The 17,671-nt window shown below is 40.8% G+C and overlaps 1 protein-coding gene across 4 annotated transcripts in view; it reads left to right on the forward strand.

The window, feature by feature from the left end:
- The window catches only part of RNF152 (ring finger protein 152), a 70,727-nt gene extending 53,595 nt beyond the window's left edge, over positions 1-17,132 (forward strand). For all 4 annotated transcript variants that reach the window (XR_006288739.1, XR_006288740.1, XM_037893289.2 and 1 more), the window contains one exon: positions 1,792-17,132. Coding sequence is in view for 2 of the 4 variants with exons in the window: in XM_037893289.2 (XP_037749217.1) it covers positions 1,965-2,576 (612 nt within the window). In the remaining 2 variants the exon portion in view is untranslated. The remainder of the gene's footprint in view (positions 1-1,791) is intronic.
- The last annotated feature ends 539 nt before the right edge of the window (positions 17,133-17,671 follow it).

Raw genomic sequence — 17,671 nt, forward strand, 5'->3', positions numbered from 1 at the left:
TTTTTGCCATCCTTGGGTCATATTCTGCTTACAGTCTTGAGCTCAATTTCAATTGATGTTATTGGGCTAAATTTTCAAAGGAAAGAACTCCAGCTCTGCCCACAAAGTATTCTTGTAGCTATACAAAGAATTAATGTTACTGAAAAGCAGGTAGTTCCCTTTTATTTGCACACAAATATGCATTTCTCAGTTGGGATGCTTTCTTGGGGTGCCCAGGAGAGTTACCTTGTTATCCTCCTGCCTCAAAGAGAGGAAGATTTGCTTGTGCTTAACTGGATGTCCACTCCCTGACACCACCAGTTTGTTAGCAACCCAAACAATGTCCTGAGGGCTCTTTCAGCTCTTGCTTTGCCTTGCAAGGTTAATAGGAGGTGCACCCCAATCCCCTTTGAAAGTGTTCTCTTGTAAAGTCCAGCCCCTGTCACAGGACACTCACAGAAATTACCACCTAAGATGTCCCCAGAGAAACAGTGCACACACCAGCTTGTTTGATTCAACTGAATGAATATCAGCTCCAATATAACATCACAGCACTGAGGTGTGTTTACAGTGAAAACAATCATAAGTTTATTTTCAAAGGCTAAGACTTAAGAGGAGTGAATAAAGACAATGATGGAAACACAAATGATTACATATAAAACAAAAGTATAACATGTTTCTTAGAGCCTAAACTTAACTATATCAGGCTAAAACCTTTGTCTAAAGTAGTTTATCTCACCTAAAGCAATTCCCCAGCTTCTTCAGACAACCTGGCTGGGATCCTCCATTTCATGCATGCAGAAAGTGCTGTACTTTTTGCTTCTTCAGTGAAGGATAACAAAATGTCTTTCCCCCTCCCCCGCTCCTTATATACTCCAGAATTCATTGTGTTGCTTGCAGAGTCAGGATGATCCCCTATGGTTCATTCCCTGGTGTGCTGGCTCCATGTTGTATGCAAAATGGGGCTCTCACTGTGTTGGCTTACAATGCGTAATCTACTAAGGGAGATAAATATCTTTGTCTGGCAAAAACCTGTTTGCCTACCCAGCCTGGGACACAGTCTCTAAAACATATTTTCAGTACATACACACACAACTCCTTAAATATAATCTGTAAGTACATCTCACAATGATTATGAGTATCAGTATGACATAAGCTCTTATTAGAAACCTCACTTGACCCTTCTTCGGTAAGTGCTATGAAAGCAATGTGTTAGGTGTAGTGAGTTTGTCAGGCCTGTCAAGAGTTACTGTTACAGAACAGTGATCCCTTTGTCAGTTGGCACTGAGGGGTTTCTAGGGTCACACCAGTGAAATTAGTTGTTTGCTCAGTCATGCATATGTTTTACTGGCATAATTTAGGTGCCTAGAAAAACTTATTCTTTTTAAGCATTTGCATTTCTTATCTCATGTACAGACTTAGTCGTGGATGGAAAAGCTAAAAATTCTTAAGGGTTTAAAAGCTTAAATGGAAATGATTATTAAGGTGCAGAAATGTTTAGAATTGGGAAATTCTAAAAATGTGTTAAGTGAAAGATGGGTTAAGCGGCAGGGTTTCAGACTCTAGCCTCCATTTTTGCAGGCATAAACTGCCGTTGCAAAATTGTGTTGGTGGTTACATGTAGCTACAAAAATGGAAGCCCAGTAAAGACTGACCTGAAAATTTGGATCTAAAAAAGGACACTAGTTATTAATCATCTTAAGAGATGCAGATTCTATTCTCCTGCACTTTAAAATCTGTTGTTTTTTTTCTCTGCATTTTGTTTGGTCTTCCCAATTAACCTGGTTCATTTGAATTTTCTGTTTTGCTCAGATACCAAAAGATTAAAGTCAGATACTCATCTACAAACTGCCTAACCATCGTCCTTCACTGGTGAGATAAAAGGAAGAAGTCGCAGGAAGAGAGGAACTACACCAGGCTTCAGATTTTGGACTATACAACAAGACTCTGTAAGATACTTGGGTGTTTTCTCCATTAGTGCTACAATGGAGACACTGTCCCAGGACTCTCTGCTGGAATGTCAAATTTGTTTCAATTATTACAGCCCCAGACGGAGGCCCAAGTTGCTGGACTGTAAGCATACCTGCTGTTCTGTTTGCCTTCAGCAGATGAGAACAAGCCAGAAGGACCTGAGATGTCCCTGGTGCCGAGGTATCACTAAACTGCCACCGGGATTTTCTGTATCCCAGCTGCCCGATGACCCAGAGGTGATTGCTGTGATTGCAATTCCCCATACTTCAGAGCACACTCCAGTCTTCATCAAACTTCCTAGCAATGGGTGCTACATGTTGCCCTTGCCCATCTCCAAGGAGAGAGCGCTGTTGCCAGGAGACATTGGCTGTCGCCTCCTGCCAGGTAGTCAGCAAAAGTCAGTCACTGTGATGACAATCCCAGCTGAGCAGCAGCCCCTGCAAGGAGGGATCCCGCAGGAAGTCGGAGAGGAGGAGCAAGACAGGAGGGGCGTTGTGAAAAGCTCCACCTGGTCAGGTGTTTGCACTGTGATCTTGGTGGCGTGTGTCTTGGTTTTTCTCCTTGGTATTGTCCTCCACAATATGTCTTGCATTTCCAAGCGTTTCACTGTGATTTCCTGCGGCTGAAAAGGGTCTGCTCCCAGAATACTCCGATGGGATAATTTAGGGGTTGGGAAGGTGGTGGTGATGACAGGCTTGAGTGAGATGATGCACTGCAACATTGACCAATTACTACAGAACGCTTGACACCAGACAGCTGTTTGACAGTCTGAAGGCAATCCTAAAAGGCGAAATGTGAGACCTCTCAGCAGAGTACAGAGAAAATCTTAATGAGCATCTGATGGTAACAGCATTGAGGAAGACTGCATGTGTCACCATCCTCTTTGATCAAATGGACTGTAACTTCTAATGATTTTTATCATGTTATGAGACTAAAGACATCTATTTAGCTGGTTATACTGTAAAAGTATATGATACGATCACTCTGTCTTTAAATGCAGTAGATTAAAATCAAAATGCTATATGTATAAGTAGAATTGAACATGAGAATCAGTGTAAGACTCAGTAAAGATATTCCAGTGCCAGTCCATACATATTCTTTTTAATGGGGGGTGAAGGGGAACTGTATAAAAGAAAAATTCATTTAGTTGGTAAGGCTTTTTATATACTTTAAATTGCACATTAATTAAAATAAGTTTGAAAGTTGCATAATAGTTTTTAAAAGGAAACATTTTACAAGCGATTGTGTTTCATATGTGATGTGTGTTTTGTCATATACTTTCATTTTGTTTCCACCTGTAGTGAAGTGTCCTTTCCAAGTGTTTTGTTAAAGCAAGATCCAAGCAGAGGAGCAAGAAAGTGAAGAAGTAGGGCTACCTAAAAGTGCAGCCAAAATTTTGCTGTGTAAGCCCTGTCATGAAGTATGGCTTTGAAGTGTAAACAGTGGACATGCTGTTTCACCTCTGGTCTGTCAGGCGGGCTTCTCAAGGCTCTGGCCTGCCTGGGGATTAGTGAAGGGATGGGTCATAGAAGTGCTGGACATTCTTCCTGCAAGGACTGGATAGCAAATTACTTTTTAGAATTTGGGACCAGCCTCGCCTCCATGTTCAGTCATAGTTGTAGCTGTGTCATTTTATTGACAGTAACTCTATGGATGCCTAGAGGACCGAACAGAAATCGAGGTCTCATTGTGCCAAGCATTGTACAAATATCTAGCAAGAGACAGCTCTCATCAGAAAGGGTTCATGCTCTAGATAGATAGGACAGACCAATGATGGAAAACAGGTTGAGAGGGGAAAGGGACTTACCCAAGGTCACAGATGAGGTCAGTGGCAGAGCTGGGAACAGAACCCAGGCCACTTGACCATGCTGCCTCTCCTAACCCCCTGGAGTCAGACTGGTGTAAAACCTGTGTGAGATCATAATCAGGCCCTGTGCCTCCTTTCAGTAGTATAAACCTTGATTCCTCTTAGGGCCAAATATGAAACTACCAAGAGAAAATGATATATTTTTTACTGCATGTTGATATTACAAAGCCCACGTGACTGCAGTTCATTGCTCATAAAGGGCCAGATTAGGATACTTATGCTAACACCTCAGTTAATAAGAAGGTTCATCACCTTTTGTGGGACTTCTTGTGGAGTAAGGTATTCAGCATGAGTAAGGGTATCAGAATCTGGCTGAAAGTCTGGATTTGTTTGATTTTTTTATTTTTTTAAGGTCAGAGTGGGACTTGTGGCAGAAAAAAACTATTGGTTTGCCTGATTTGTATTGTTAGTATGAAGAATGGACAATTACACAGGTGTAAGCACAGTGAACAATGACCTCTAATCTATTACTAATATGCTTTCTAATAGTTAATTTGAGATAGTTCAGTCCCGTGTAATAACACTGGAGAACCTTGTTCCAACTGAGTTAGGCACATGAAAGAAGTCCGTGGTGTTGCACCAGTGCAACTGAGGAAAAATTGGCTCATTATGAACACCATTCTCGTTCGAAAATACAATACAGAGCACATATCTTCCTTTGTGCTAGATTCTCTCCTCTCTCCCTCCCCCCATGTCTGTTTTCTAAAGAATGGCATATATAGTTAGTATATGTAAGGTTACACGTGAAGATAAAGCTCCTGGTGCACTGTGCCTGCTTTTATCTACTGTGATTTGCGTGGGCATAACAAAGAAAATACCCCAGAGGTGACACATTTGATACCTCCTTTTTTTCCACTAAGAAAAGCACATGCAGAACCATATGCAATATGCAGAGAACCTGGTTTACAAACTCTTGTTATAAACATTCAGCTCCTGGACATCAGTGAAAGTGGGGTGTAATAGAAAGGAATATTAATTCCAAACGCATGCGGTATTAAAATTGTTAATCTGCAGCATCGTCTTGTAAGGAAAACTCAATTTCCATCCATGTTACATGTTAGCATGTAATGGAACTGTAGCCCGCTAATATTTCTGCCTTCGAAAGGCTCCATGCTAGTGTACAGTTAGAGGACATAGTGCTCTACTGCCTCGCCCCTTGTAATCATGGGAGGGATAGCTCAGTGGTTTGAGCATTAGCCTGCTAAACCGAGGGTTGTGAGTTCAATCCTTGAGGGGGCCATTTAGGGATCTGGGGACAAAATTGGGGATTGGTCCTGCTTTGAGCAGGGGGTTGGACTAGATGACCTCCTGAGGTCCCTTCCAACCCTGAGATTCTATGACTATCTACCCTCGTGGCACGTGAGGGGGGCGTGGGCATGACATGCTACTAGATCAGCTACTTGACATCGATTTTGCACTCACTGAGCACAAGTGTAAATGACTAGACAAGGTGCAAGACAGTAGAGTAGAAGGCCCTGAGAGTACAATACTAATAATATTAACATTGGAATGACCATAAAATGCCTAACCGAAGCTCTTGACAAAGTAGGTTCTCTTGATCTTTTCAAATAATGTCTCTCATAAAAGGTGCTGGTTTTCCTTCCCCACATGAAGAGTGTAGTTGGAAGGATAAACCAGAAATTAGGTTAAAATGCTACACCGCATAACACATTACTCAACAGGCAAATATGGGGTTTAATCTGGTATTAATGATGTAGGCATCATCTGACCAGAACGCCATATTGTATTACTTAACACAGTGCATTGTTTTGTTAGTGTGAGTTTCTTGTACTGTTAAGAGCCTGCTGAAATGCATGGCTGACCTAATTTCTGATTCCGACATTTGCCTGTTTTACAGTCTTTGTGTGAGTGCAATAAATAAAACCTCAAGATTTTTTGTGGGTTAGCGCCTATTCAAAAATATAATTTTATGGGGGAAGATTCTTCTTTGCTTTAGGCAGTGCGACTCATTTAAATTTTGCAACCTTCATATCATGTTAGATCACATAGCTTTATGCTGATGAGCTGTAGTATATTGCAATAGACAGTGTTAGACCATTTCTCAATTAGGTTAATATTCATACTTTAAAATGCAGTGTGCTCTATTCCATTTTATATTCCTCAGTCCCATACCTGGCATTCAGAAAGGAGACAGCTATCTATGGCTATAACTTTGCAAAACGTGCTAGAAAAATTATTCCCAAGAAAAACATTTAAACTCACATAATATCCCTCTTCTGCACCAATTTCATGCCAAAATGATCAGCTCCTGGGTAGGTTCTTAATCCTTGTATATCAGCAACTCTTTTGATCACTACTCAGTTCTTGAAAAAGGAAGACAAACTTTTATTTTTTTATGGCATAAGTACTAGCTGAGCAAACATTATTTATACTAAATCTTGTCTGAAGTTATTTATGCACCTGCATTTTTGAACAAATACCCTTTATGAAGGTGTATTATTTGTTTGTTTAATGGAGAGTACAGCTTCTTTTATTTTAAAGGTCTCAGCTTCAGTTTTTAGCTTGTGCTTTGCTGGGAGACAGAAATAGGGTACACTTTGTGAAAGTTTGTTCAGTGAATTTTACAAATTCAAAATAAGCAATTTTGGTATGTGCGATTTTTTAGAAAATTGTGTATTAAGTGTTTGTGCTTAAAGATATGGAAAAAGCATGGGTGGTTTTGTAAACAGGGAGCAATTGTGAGCCTAAAGTTTCATCTTTATTAATGAAGGTTGGTATGAATAAAATATTAGCAGGAATAGAATGAATACATTAAGTGAATTATGGTTTCTCTAGTCCTTCACCTTAAAATGAACAGCACAGTGAGTACTCAGTGGAATTATTCTGTATTTACACTGGTGTAACCAAAGCTAGCATTTGGCTGCCTTCCTCAAGACAAATTTTTAAAGTATGGGCTGTGGCACATTTTTAAAATGTGTGTGTGTGTGTGTTGGGGGGTAGTGGTTTTGTTGTTGTTGTTGTTGTTGTTGTTAAATAGTTGATTTTTGAGTAGAAATTATATCTGATGACCACAGAGCTACAAAGATTTTCTCTTCTGGTTCAAGTGATTTAAAATTTGTGAGTGAATTTACTCCTTACACAAGTGAGATATTACTGGCATTAGCCTGAGCATGTATTGTTCAGGCAGGTATGTGTCACCTCCCCCCCTCCACTCCCCCAGCCAAAAAAAGATCATGCCAGTGCTCCTTAATCCAGATCAGCCAACCCCCATCCCCCGCTAGTATTACAGGCATGAGGCTTTTACTGAATGGAGATTATACATGTAACAGATTCACAGCAAAATAAGCAAACAGGGTGAGGATGAGACCAAACAGTTTATTTTCACTTGTGACTGATACATGATTTGAATCTACTTTATCTTGATTTTTTTTTTCTTTGTGTTAATACCTATTGCACTAAGGTAACATTGTGATCTGTTCCTCAGTGATTGGCCAGAATCAAAAATCCCAGATCTAAACACACTTCTGTGAATTCAAGCTGTATTACAACACAGTAATTCGTACAGGAGACATCCATATGTCTAGTAAATATAGTTAGTCTAATGCTGGCTTTAAAATGTTTCCTCTTGCCAGCTGCCCAGGGCATGTGGGTTTAAATTTGGGGTTTTCTTTCTTTTGTGGGGGAATGCATGATGATCACAAATGAATCCAAACATCACCCAGGAGGCTATAAGAAGGCTTTATATACAGTTAAAGCAAAGACCTTTATGTTTGAGTATTTAACAGGGCAAGATTCTACTGGAATGCTGCAATGGAATTACAGCATATTAATGATCTTTCCTTTCCTTTACAGTGTCCTTAGACCTGACAGCTGGGATTGTTCTTCTTTCTTTCTGTCACTTTAACATTTTGCATGCCAGTATTGACCCAACGCAAACTACACAGCTTGTTTCACGCTTCTGAACGTTAGCTGCCATTTCTCAACCTGCCCTTAGCATCTTTAGCAAATGAGCACTTACGTGTTTTCTAGGCAGTTGAAATTTGAAGCCCCATAAAGGTCCAGGGAATGCATTTTTACAGCATTCAATTAATGCTTCAGTAAATATCTCTTTATTTTAGATCTAAACATTAGCTAAATTTTCACTAAGTATTTTCCCAAATACCAGAAGCAGGCATTAGAGAGGATTCACAGCTGGAAGAAACTATTTATACCAAACCCATAGCACTCACACAGCAAGGCTCAGAAGATTATCTCTGTTACCTAGGATTGAGCGGATTATAAGTAACCAAGAATGGACGATTGCTATATGGTTATATTGGGGGTGTCGTACCCCCTGAGGCAGCTTCTTCATTGTGGAGGAGTCCACACCTTTTCCTCAGTTCCTTGTGATAAGCTGCCTCTTAACCTGTGCCCTGGCTGCTGCCCCCTCAACTGCCCCTCTCCCCAAACACTGTAGTTCCTGGATCCTGTTGGGACTGCCCTCCTGGCGTTCAGGTGAGGAGCCTCTGAACTGCTGCTTGCCTGGGCACTGTACAGAGGCTTCTGTCTGAGGTGGGATGAGAAGCCCTGAAATGAGCACGGCTGGAAGGTTAGATTTGAGAGTTATTAGGGGTTCGTCAAATGAGCAAGAGGAAAGCGTATTTGGGCCTGGATAGAGGCTCATGAAATTAACAGGGAGCTGGAAGTGTCATGAATTGAACTGATTGGGATGAAGAGATGTGGAGGAGGGGCAAAATTGAATGGAGGGATGATTAGGCAGTGTCTTAGAACTGGGTATTTGCAGTGAGTGGAGACATTTATCAGGCAAATTTGAGAAGAATTAGATTAGTTATTTCTGATGCCTGGGAGTTGGATGGTTTGTTATAACATAGCTCAAGAATGGTTTGGCCAGGCAACTTGAAATTTTGGTTAATTCAGATCTTGGACCCCTTTGAGTTTTGAGGCTGAGTATTTTGGAAGTTAAGTTTTCTGCCTAATTAAGAAACTTGCAAAGTGCATGGGCTGGTCTAAGGTTCTGAGAAGCCCTTCAATCCTGGGAATAGCATGAGTTACAAGCATGCTTCTATTGAAGGCCAAATGTATGGAAAGGAGATGGTCATATCCCAGTGCAAAAATAAACTTCACTGACAAAATTGGCAAGAAAAGCCCAGAAAAACTCCACAAAGCTCTTTAGGCATTCCATGTTAATGTCACTGTCACGCCTGTTTGATTTAAGAAGTTGTTTAGTTGAAGACAAAGGCAGTATTGCTGTACTTCACATTTGTATGTAAGAAAAAATTAGGGTGATATAAGAGGGTTGGGTTTTTCTGTTTTGTTTTTCAATTTGATGTAAATAAGGCAATTGAGAAAGTCGAGTAGTTACTTGCCCAAGAGTATTTACCTGCCTATTTTAAGAATTATAAAGCGTGTCTTATGTCATTGCATCAGTCTTGAAAATTTCCATCACCTATCCGCAGTTGCATGCATTGAATGGTTCTGAATTTCTGTGGTGGGACCCATTAAAGAGGGATCTGAGTCTCGATCAATATCTGCAAAAAGAAAAGGAGTACTTGTGGCACCTTAGAGACTAACCAATTTATTTGAGCATAAGCTTTCGTGAGCTACAACTCACTTCATCGGATGCATTCAGTGGAAAAGTAAGCAGGCTACCTTAAAGTCTAGGGAAGAAGCTAAGCCACGATTCAGAGGGGATAGGATAATAGTCTTGAAAAGTGAAAACACCAAGGAAGGAGATGAATTATTTAGTGCAATAGAGAAATTAAAATACTCTTCCAAGGGGAATGGTGGAGGCCACATCACTCGGGACTTTTAAGAATAGACTGGGCAAAACACTTGAAAATGCACCATCAAGAACAATTTTGCAGGGCTGGAGATGGGCTGAAAGACAGCGTCTTCTCCATCTTTAACTTCTGCGGTGCTGCCTCCATAACCATGAAAATGATTGAAGTTAGAGCAGTGCAAAAGTTTCATAATGAAGCCAGATGACGCTTACCTGTTTTGCCTATTAAAAACCTGCAACTCAGGCCAGTTGTGCTAATACGTGCAAACTGGGGCCATGTTTAGACTGAACCAAGGATAATTTATAGTTACAGGTGGGAATCAGACAGAGCTTAATAGTTTCACATGGTTTTGATCCATGAGTAGATAAAACTCTGAGTGAATTTGGCTTTGAGATTTTGGGCTCATGTGAACCTCAAAAAATTGAGGTGACACTCGGGGAGCTGAACACACATAAACTAAAGCCAGAAAGGACTATGTTAGCATAGCTAACCCCCAAGAACTGAAGCAATCCAGTTCTATACAGATGGAGTTGAAACCAACAGCTGTTTCCAAGCATCTGAGCTAGTTCTTTCTTCTGTAGCATACAGAGCTCTCTCAGCTTTATATCAGCATGCTCTTTTCTGAGCCCCCTGATTCAGAGGATACTGGAGACTTTCTAGAGGCCTTGCATAATGACTTAGCCACTCCCAGTCTCTATTCAAGCCTAAGTTAATTGTATCCAATTTGCAAATGAATTCCAATTCAACAGTTTCTTGCTGGAGTCTGGATTTGAAGTTTTTTTGTTGTAATATAGCAACTTTCATGTCTGTTCTTGGGGGTTAGCTATGCTAACATAGTCCTTTCTGGCTTTAGTTTATGTGTGTTCAGCTCCCCGAGTGTCACCTCAATTTTTTGAGGTTCACATGAGCCCAAAATCTCAAAGCCAAATTCACTCAGAGTTTTATCTACTCATGGATCAAAACCATGTGAAACTATTAAGCTCTGTCTGGTTCCCACCTGTAACTATAAATTATCCTTGGTTCAGTCTAAACGTGGCCTCAGTTTGCACGTATTAGCACAACTGGCCTGAGTTGCAGGTTTTTGTTAGGCAAAACAGGTAAGCGTCATCTGGCTTCATTATGAAACTTTTGCACTGCTCTAACTTCAATCATTTTCATGGTTATAGAGGCAGTACCACAGAAGTTAAAGATGGAGAAGACGCTGTCTTTCAGCCCATCTCCAGCCCTGCAAAATTGTTCTTGATGGTGCATTTTCAAGTGTTTTGCCCAGTCTATTCTTAAAAGTCCCGAGTGATGTGGCCTCCACCATTACCCTTGGGAGAATATTTTAATTTCTCTATTGCACTAAATAATTCACCTCCTTCCTTGGTGTTTTCACTTTTCAAGACTATTATCCTATCCCCTCTGAATCGTGGCTTAGCTTCTTCCCTAGACTTTAAGGTAGCCTGCTTTCTTTTCCACTGAATGCATCCGATGAAGTGAGTTGTAGCTCACGAAAGCTTATGCTCAAATAAATTGGTTAGTCTCTAAGGTGCCACAAGTACTCCTTTTCTTTTTGCGAATACAGACTAACACGGCTGTTACTCTGAAACCGATCAATATCTGAGAACTTGTCCAACTTGTCAGGTTGCTTGACTTCAGATTCAAATTTCACTTCTCAGTTCCAAATCTAAGTTGTATGTAGTCCCTAAAGAATTGGAAATTGATTGTCCTATTACTATGAATAACTAGATTCTGTTTATTTCATATCTCTGAGATCATGGGTCAGTTTTCAGTAACATACAAATGTTGTAGCTAGTCCTTTTACCTCTGTTGATGGAATAAATGTGATAAATTATTATTTTTTGGGGGAGACAGTTTGTGGTTCCACTCCAGAGAAAGATGATATGGAATTTAAGAAAGTGGAGCTGATAGGTTGATATTAGTTCATTTTTAAAATCAACTTGTCCCATAGTAGTAAGGCTCCAATTTCCACTACGGGAAAGGAATGCTCAGTTCTCAAAGCATCTGAGCCAATCTACCTGCTGAACTGCTTATGTATAGTTTCACATTTAAATAATTTGGTATAATGGACATGAATGCTTCTCAAATTCTAAAATTTGCTTAAGAAATCTATTTCTTTAAACAGTTGGGCTCTGAGTCAGGAAAACATCCCTATCTGAGAAAGCTCTTATGCATTGAGTTAAGCCAGTCAAATGGATTTAGGGACATGCTCAAAATTCAGTACATGCTTTAGTGCTTTCTGCATAGGGATGGATTTAAGCATGGGCTTAGGTGCTTTCTTGAATCATGCTCAGTCTTTTGAATGATTTTCAAAAGCATATGAAAAGTAGCTTTGCCTTGAAGAAACTTTATTTTGCAACTTAAAAGTAGGATTAACAGGCAGATGCTTTTGTGACTGTAAATCCCATAGTACAGCTGTTTTTGAGTAGAACTAGTTGGAAATTTTCTGATCAGACATTTTTCTACCAGAAAATGCTGATTCGTCAAAATTAAAATGTTTTTCAGGAACCTGTCCATTGGTTTCCGTCCAGCTTGCCTGCTTCATGGGCTGCTGCAAAACCAGGACTCTGATAGCCTGGTTTTTAGGCTTCCCCAGCTTCTTAACAGCCTGCTCTGGGCAGCTTAGGGAACCTCACCAATTTTGTTTTCAGTAAGTCCAGATAGAATTTTTGATTTTTTTTTTTAAACTAAAATCTCAGACTCCCCTGGATTCCATGGAAAACTTTGAAATTGTGAGTTTTTGTTCTGATGCAGAACAGAATTTTAAAAAATGATTTTTTGGAGTTTTCCCATCAAATGGGAATTCTGGGTTCCAACCAGCACTATTTTCAAACCTTTGAATATAGAAGCTTGTACTAACATACCTAAAGATTTTTTAATTTCCTATAAATTCTATTTTTAATTGCCCACTTTCTCAAAGCCGGTCAGCCGCTTGTTCAGGGAAAGCCCCTGGCGGGCCGGACCAGTTTGTTTACCTGCTGCGTCCGCAGGTTCGGCCGATGGTGGCTCCAGGCCAACGGGAGCTGCGGGAAGGGCAGCCAGCACATCCATTCGCCCGCGCCGCTTCCCGCAGCCCCCATTGGCCTGGAGCGGTGAACCGTAGCCAGTGGGAGCCGCGATCGGCCGAACTTGCGGACGCGGCAGGTAAACAAGCCAGTCTGGCCCGGCAGGGGCCTTCCCTGAACAAGCGGCGGACCGACTTTGAGAACCACTGCTGTAGAACGCTCAACTCACAGAAAAATCTTAAGTGAGAAAAATAACAAAACTCTGGAGATTCTAATGACTTTTTCCTGCTGAGATGAGCTAAGGCACTTACTAAACTTATAGGTTGATATAGCTGAGTCTCCGCTTAATGCTGATAGTTGCTAAACTAGTTAACTACACTGAAGCTGCAAGTTTTTTGTTTTTTCCCATCTGGGTTAGACAAGACAAGACAGGCCTGCTGCATGTCTGGATTTAGCAGGGAGATAAGGGCTGTAAAATTTGACCACTAGTAATATTGTGGTATACAAATTATTGCAACATTTAGTGTCTTTGGTCAGTCACCCAGGCAGGTCAAGTATCTTGTGGAATACTGCCAAGATTAATGGATAATTTAAAAACAAAACAAAACAACCAGATACTGTCTGTATTTGTTGCTAGTGATGTTTGAGCCATCTGGCTTTTTTTTTTGGTTTGGGTCCTTCTGATTGTATCTTTCACAATAGAAACAGCACGCACAAAAAATATTCTTCCTCATTACATGAATGCAGTCTCCTTTCTCCTTTTCTGACCTGTGTTTAGGCCCTGGATTTCTTTGTAAATTTGCCTCTCTGATGATAAATTACTCATAAATAAGTGCCACACCTTTATGCTGCAGCATTCTGAATGATAATAAGGCTAACCAGTGGAAGCAATGTGCTACAGAACATGGAACCTCACCAACACACTTCAAAAGTTGTATTTTTTATCAGTCTGCTATTTCCATCACCAGTCCCATCATCTATTTAAACGGATAAATAGCAGTATTTCACCCTTGAAATGACGCTGATTTTTCTAAAAACAAACAAAAAGAAAACAAGATATTATTTTCACATTTGGTTTTTCAAAAGTAAGATAGTATAGGAACTGTAATTTGAAAACGAACTGAATTTTTTTAAAGCTAGTGCATCAGTGGTAAAAGTGTTGTAATTAATTTAAATTTTTTTGGGGGGTAAACAAATAGAAATTCATGATTTGGATTTTCAGTCTGTAGCGGGGTGGCTACCCTGCTCCTAAAATAGAAGGGATTAAAAGCAGCCCTGGAGAGGGCTGTGGTTGGGGATGGCTGATTGGGGAAGCAGCCACAGCTGGGCCACACCCCAATCAGGCCCCAGCTGGCCTGTATAAAAAGGCTGTGAGCCAGAGACCCAAGGAGTCTTTCTCTGGGGTAGGAGAGAGCAGGGTCTGCCTGGGTACTGGGAGTGATGCAGGGCTGGGGAAGGAGCAGGCTGAGTGGGGTGCTCCAGGCTGGCAACTTCCCAAGCTGTAAGGCCTGCTCCAAGGCCCATAGAGGTACTGGGAGGCAGAGGAAGGCAACAGGTCCAAACCCCTTGCCTATGATGAGTGCTCTTTACACTGCAGTCTGCCCCAGGGAGTGGGGGCTTGGTGATGACTGGCAGTAGCCCAGATGGAGGCAAGGTGGGGATAGTGAGTTGGGGGTTCCCCAGGAAGGGGAGAGCTAGAGGCACAGTGTGGGGGTACTGCCAGGGGGCAGAACCCCAGAGAAAGGGGCACAGGGGTCTGTGAGGGACACGGGGGCTAGAGTTTTGTGGATCACTGGCCTGTAGAGGGCACTCCAGGCTGGAAAAGAGCTAATTCCCAATGACCAGCAGGAGGTTCTGCAGGGGTGAGTCTGCTCCTTTACACAGTCCTTGATGAGTTTCAGGTGTACATGTGTGCTTCTGTTTGCAGTACATCATAAATACTGTAACAGCTGGAAACTGTGACACCAAAAATCTTAATAAAATCTCATATGTTGCCAATTAAATTTAAAATGCTTATTGAAAGGTAGGAAAGTTTTTATGGCACAGGGCAACTTAGCTTTTATTGTCTTTGAGCCTTTGTAATGATTTTTGTGGTGGTAGTCCTGCGTCTCACCTGTGTCACAACAGCAATCAGGCCTTTTGCTTCATTAAGCCATTTGATTGGCTCAGCTAATGAGAATCTATATGCTGTGTAATATATGTAAAGGTAGCTATCATTTTATAAGTCTTTATTGATAGGTGGCTACTCATTGCAGATCAGCCAGGTTTGTGAATAAATTCCTTGTCTCTTGAAAAGACTGTTAAATCTTTGCTTCAGTTTAGTGACCTGGATTTTGCCTGAGGAAAAGACATTTTATATAAATGACTTTATACTCGGACACTCAGGAACATGAACCAAGCTAAATTGAATTAAGACCATTTAAATTCCAAATGAGTGTGTCCACACAGGGGTTTAATGCAATTTATCCTATCCCTTTTAAATTCACACCCATAGTTAAATAGGATTAATTTTCCTGAGTGTCCCTGTGTAGATGAGCCTTAATTCACTTCTACAGGATTTGGCTCAACTGGACTTCTTACCTGTGTGTAAAAACAAAACAGGATTTGGCCATTGTCGTGCTGAAATGAAGTATGAACTTTCTTACTACAATTTTTCCTTCTCTTTAGAATCAATCTGTAAGGACATACTATAGGTTCTACCATAGCTGGGATAGTCAAATACATCTGTGATAACATCTTTGCAGTCTTATGCTTTGTTGCCTAGTGGTTACCATAAAAATTATTCCAGGGAAGCACTTAAGAGAAATGTGAGAACCTTGCCATAAGCTTCCTCTTCCAGGTTTTCAAGTAGTTAGACCTATTCCTTATACCTCGATATTCCAAGAAATGAGGGACCGCTTTCCTTTATACATTTTCATGTGACATGGAAAAAGTAGCCCAGAAATAGGCAGAATACCTGTCAAATGCTGCTGCTTTTTCTGAGCAGTCTTAGGTTATTGTGCCGCTTACATAATGTTTTGTGGTGGCTTCTAACCCCTCCCCTTTTCCCCTCCTTGGTTTAACTTGTTTTCTTCTTCGATGTCCAACAAGAGATACAAAGAGTAAAGCTGTTAATGCAGGTCATGTTTGCACCATCTGCTCTATGGCTATTTAAATATTGTCACAGGAAAGCAGTGGTTGCGCTGTTTTTCATCTGTGCTTCAAATGAGTGCCAGCAGGGTTCCTGTTGCAGAAACTAAACCTGACTGGCGTGCGTGTGTGTTAAGCCCTGGAAGTAAAGTGGTGAGATCTGCAGATGTGGAGTACTTGCTGGAAAACTCAAAGGGAGCAGCTGTGGGATCCAGCCAGGTGACTCCCCTACATACAAGAGCTGACCTTTCCAAGGGACAATCAAAACAGAAGCCAGTAGTCTACCAGGGTGTATGGGAAGCACATTGAAAAGAGTAATGATGGAGTCAGTTCACATAGATATGTTCTCTAGGGAAGTCAATTGTCAGCATTCCAACATTAGTCCAAGTAACTTGCAATTGATTTCAGATCCTATTGCTTCAGCTACTCTGTTGCTAATAGCTCCAGCCTCCAGGAGTGTTTCAAGCAAACTGTAAACTAAGTGGTCTCAGAAATCCAGTAGTCCTGGCTGGAGTTCCTTTGCATTTTGAACTAACCTTATTAGCAAAGGTTGGTGTATTGGCAAATTCCTCAGGAAGGAGTGAGGATGTCTGTACTGATCAGTACAGACAAGTTTCAGGAGCTGTAAACAAAACAATCCAGCATCATCATGACAGCTGAAGTACCTCTCAGTGCCAGTACAAAGACTTCTAAGTCTTTAGACCGACCGTGATATATAATAATACGGTGTGTATACACATTTTTGTAAAGACAAATGTGCTTGGTTTCAATTAAAATCAAAGTAAGAAGCCTCACTCAGTTATATTTTGCAACTCCCTATTTCTTATCCCTAACCCCTCCAATACATTTTCAAATCACTTTGTCTTGTTAATTGGTCCATGAGATGTTGTGAAGGTTGATTTTAGCCTGGAGGCACCCAGGGTATTGCCATGGCTTGTCTATAGCTGCAGCACCAGCTTCTCTCCTTGTATTATGCTAAATAGGTATGTTCCCTTGCCCTTTCCAACTCTCTCTCCCCACCTCCCCCTGTAGGTTAATAATAGTCTAATCAAATGGTAGGTTGATATTGCTCAGTAGTTAAAGTCCTTGACATGGTTCATTTGCAATAATATGTATAATTTAGCTCAAACTTTGTTTTAAAGGGCTAAATAGCCCTTCGGATATGAGCTGTAGGGCTGTCTCGTCAAAATTCTGCCAAATATTGACTTTTCAGAGGGGATATCAAGCTGCTGAATGTTTTAAAAACCATTCTTTCCTTGCTCCTCCTGTCCTAGATGGTGTCTAGAAAGTCCATGAGGTTTTGGTTTTCCCCCACTGGTCCCAATTTTAATATATGGTATTTTTGTATGTTGACCTCTGGCGTCTTGTCCTTTGTATATGTGGAAATGTTGAGAACAGCTCTGACACATTTGGTATGATTAAAGTTCTTTAAAATGATTTTGATTAGACTGGGGTGTGTGTGTGCATGTGTGTTCTTAAATAATAAAAAAAAAAAAAAAATTGGCCAGGATTCTCACTTAGTTTCACTGAGCATTTTAATAGCTTTGTGGAATAATAAAAGAACTGTGATCCTCAGCCAAGTTTTATGTATATGGAGGTGACTTTCAAGTGGGCCATCAGATAGGCCAAAGAAAGCCTTCTTTATGCATTAGTAAAAGAAAGATAGGGAAGTCTCTCCAACAAAATGCAATTTCAGTTCCTTTGCCTTTCATGGGTAACCTCCATGCAACTGCTAAGTGCTACCTAACCCATATTTGATTCAGGTGCAAATGCCAGAACTCCCGACCACGTAGGAGTCTCTTCATATTACACATTCATTCACTATACATTTTTTGAAATTAGTGGATCCTCTCAGTTGGTGTAAATGGGGGTAACTCCAGTGACTTCAGGGCAGCTCTGCCAATATACAACAGCTGAGGAGCTGGCCTAGCATGTATAGAAAAGCATCATAGAGATCTGAAAAGTTTCTAAATTTC

This window comes from Chelonia mydas, chromosome 2, assembly GCF_015237465.2.
Source record: "Chelonia mydas isolate rCheMyd1 chromosome 2, rCheMyd1.pri.v2, whole genome shotgun sequence".
NCBI classification, from domain to species: domain Eukaryota; kingdom Metazoa; phylum Chordata; order Testudines; family Cheloniidae; genus Chelonia; species Chelonia mydas.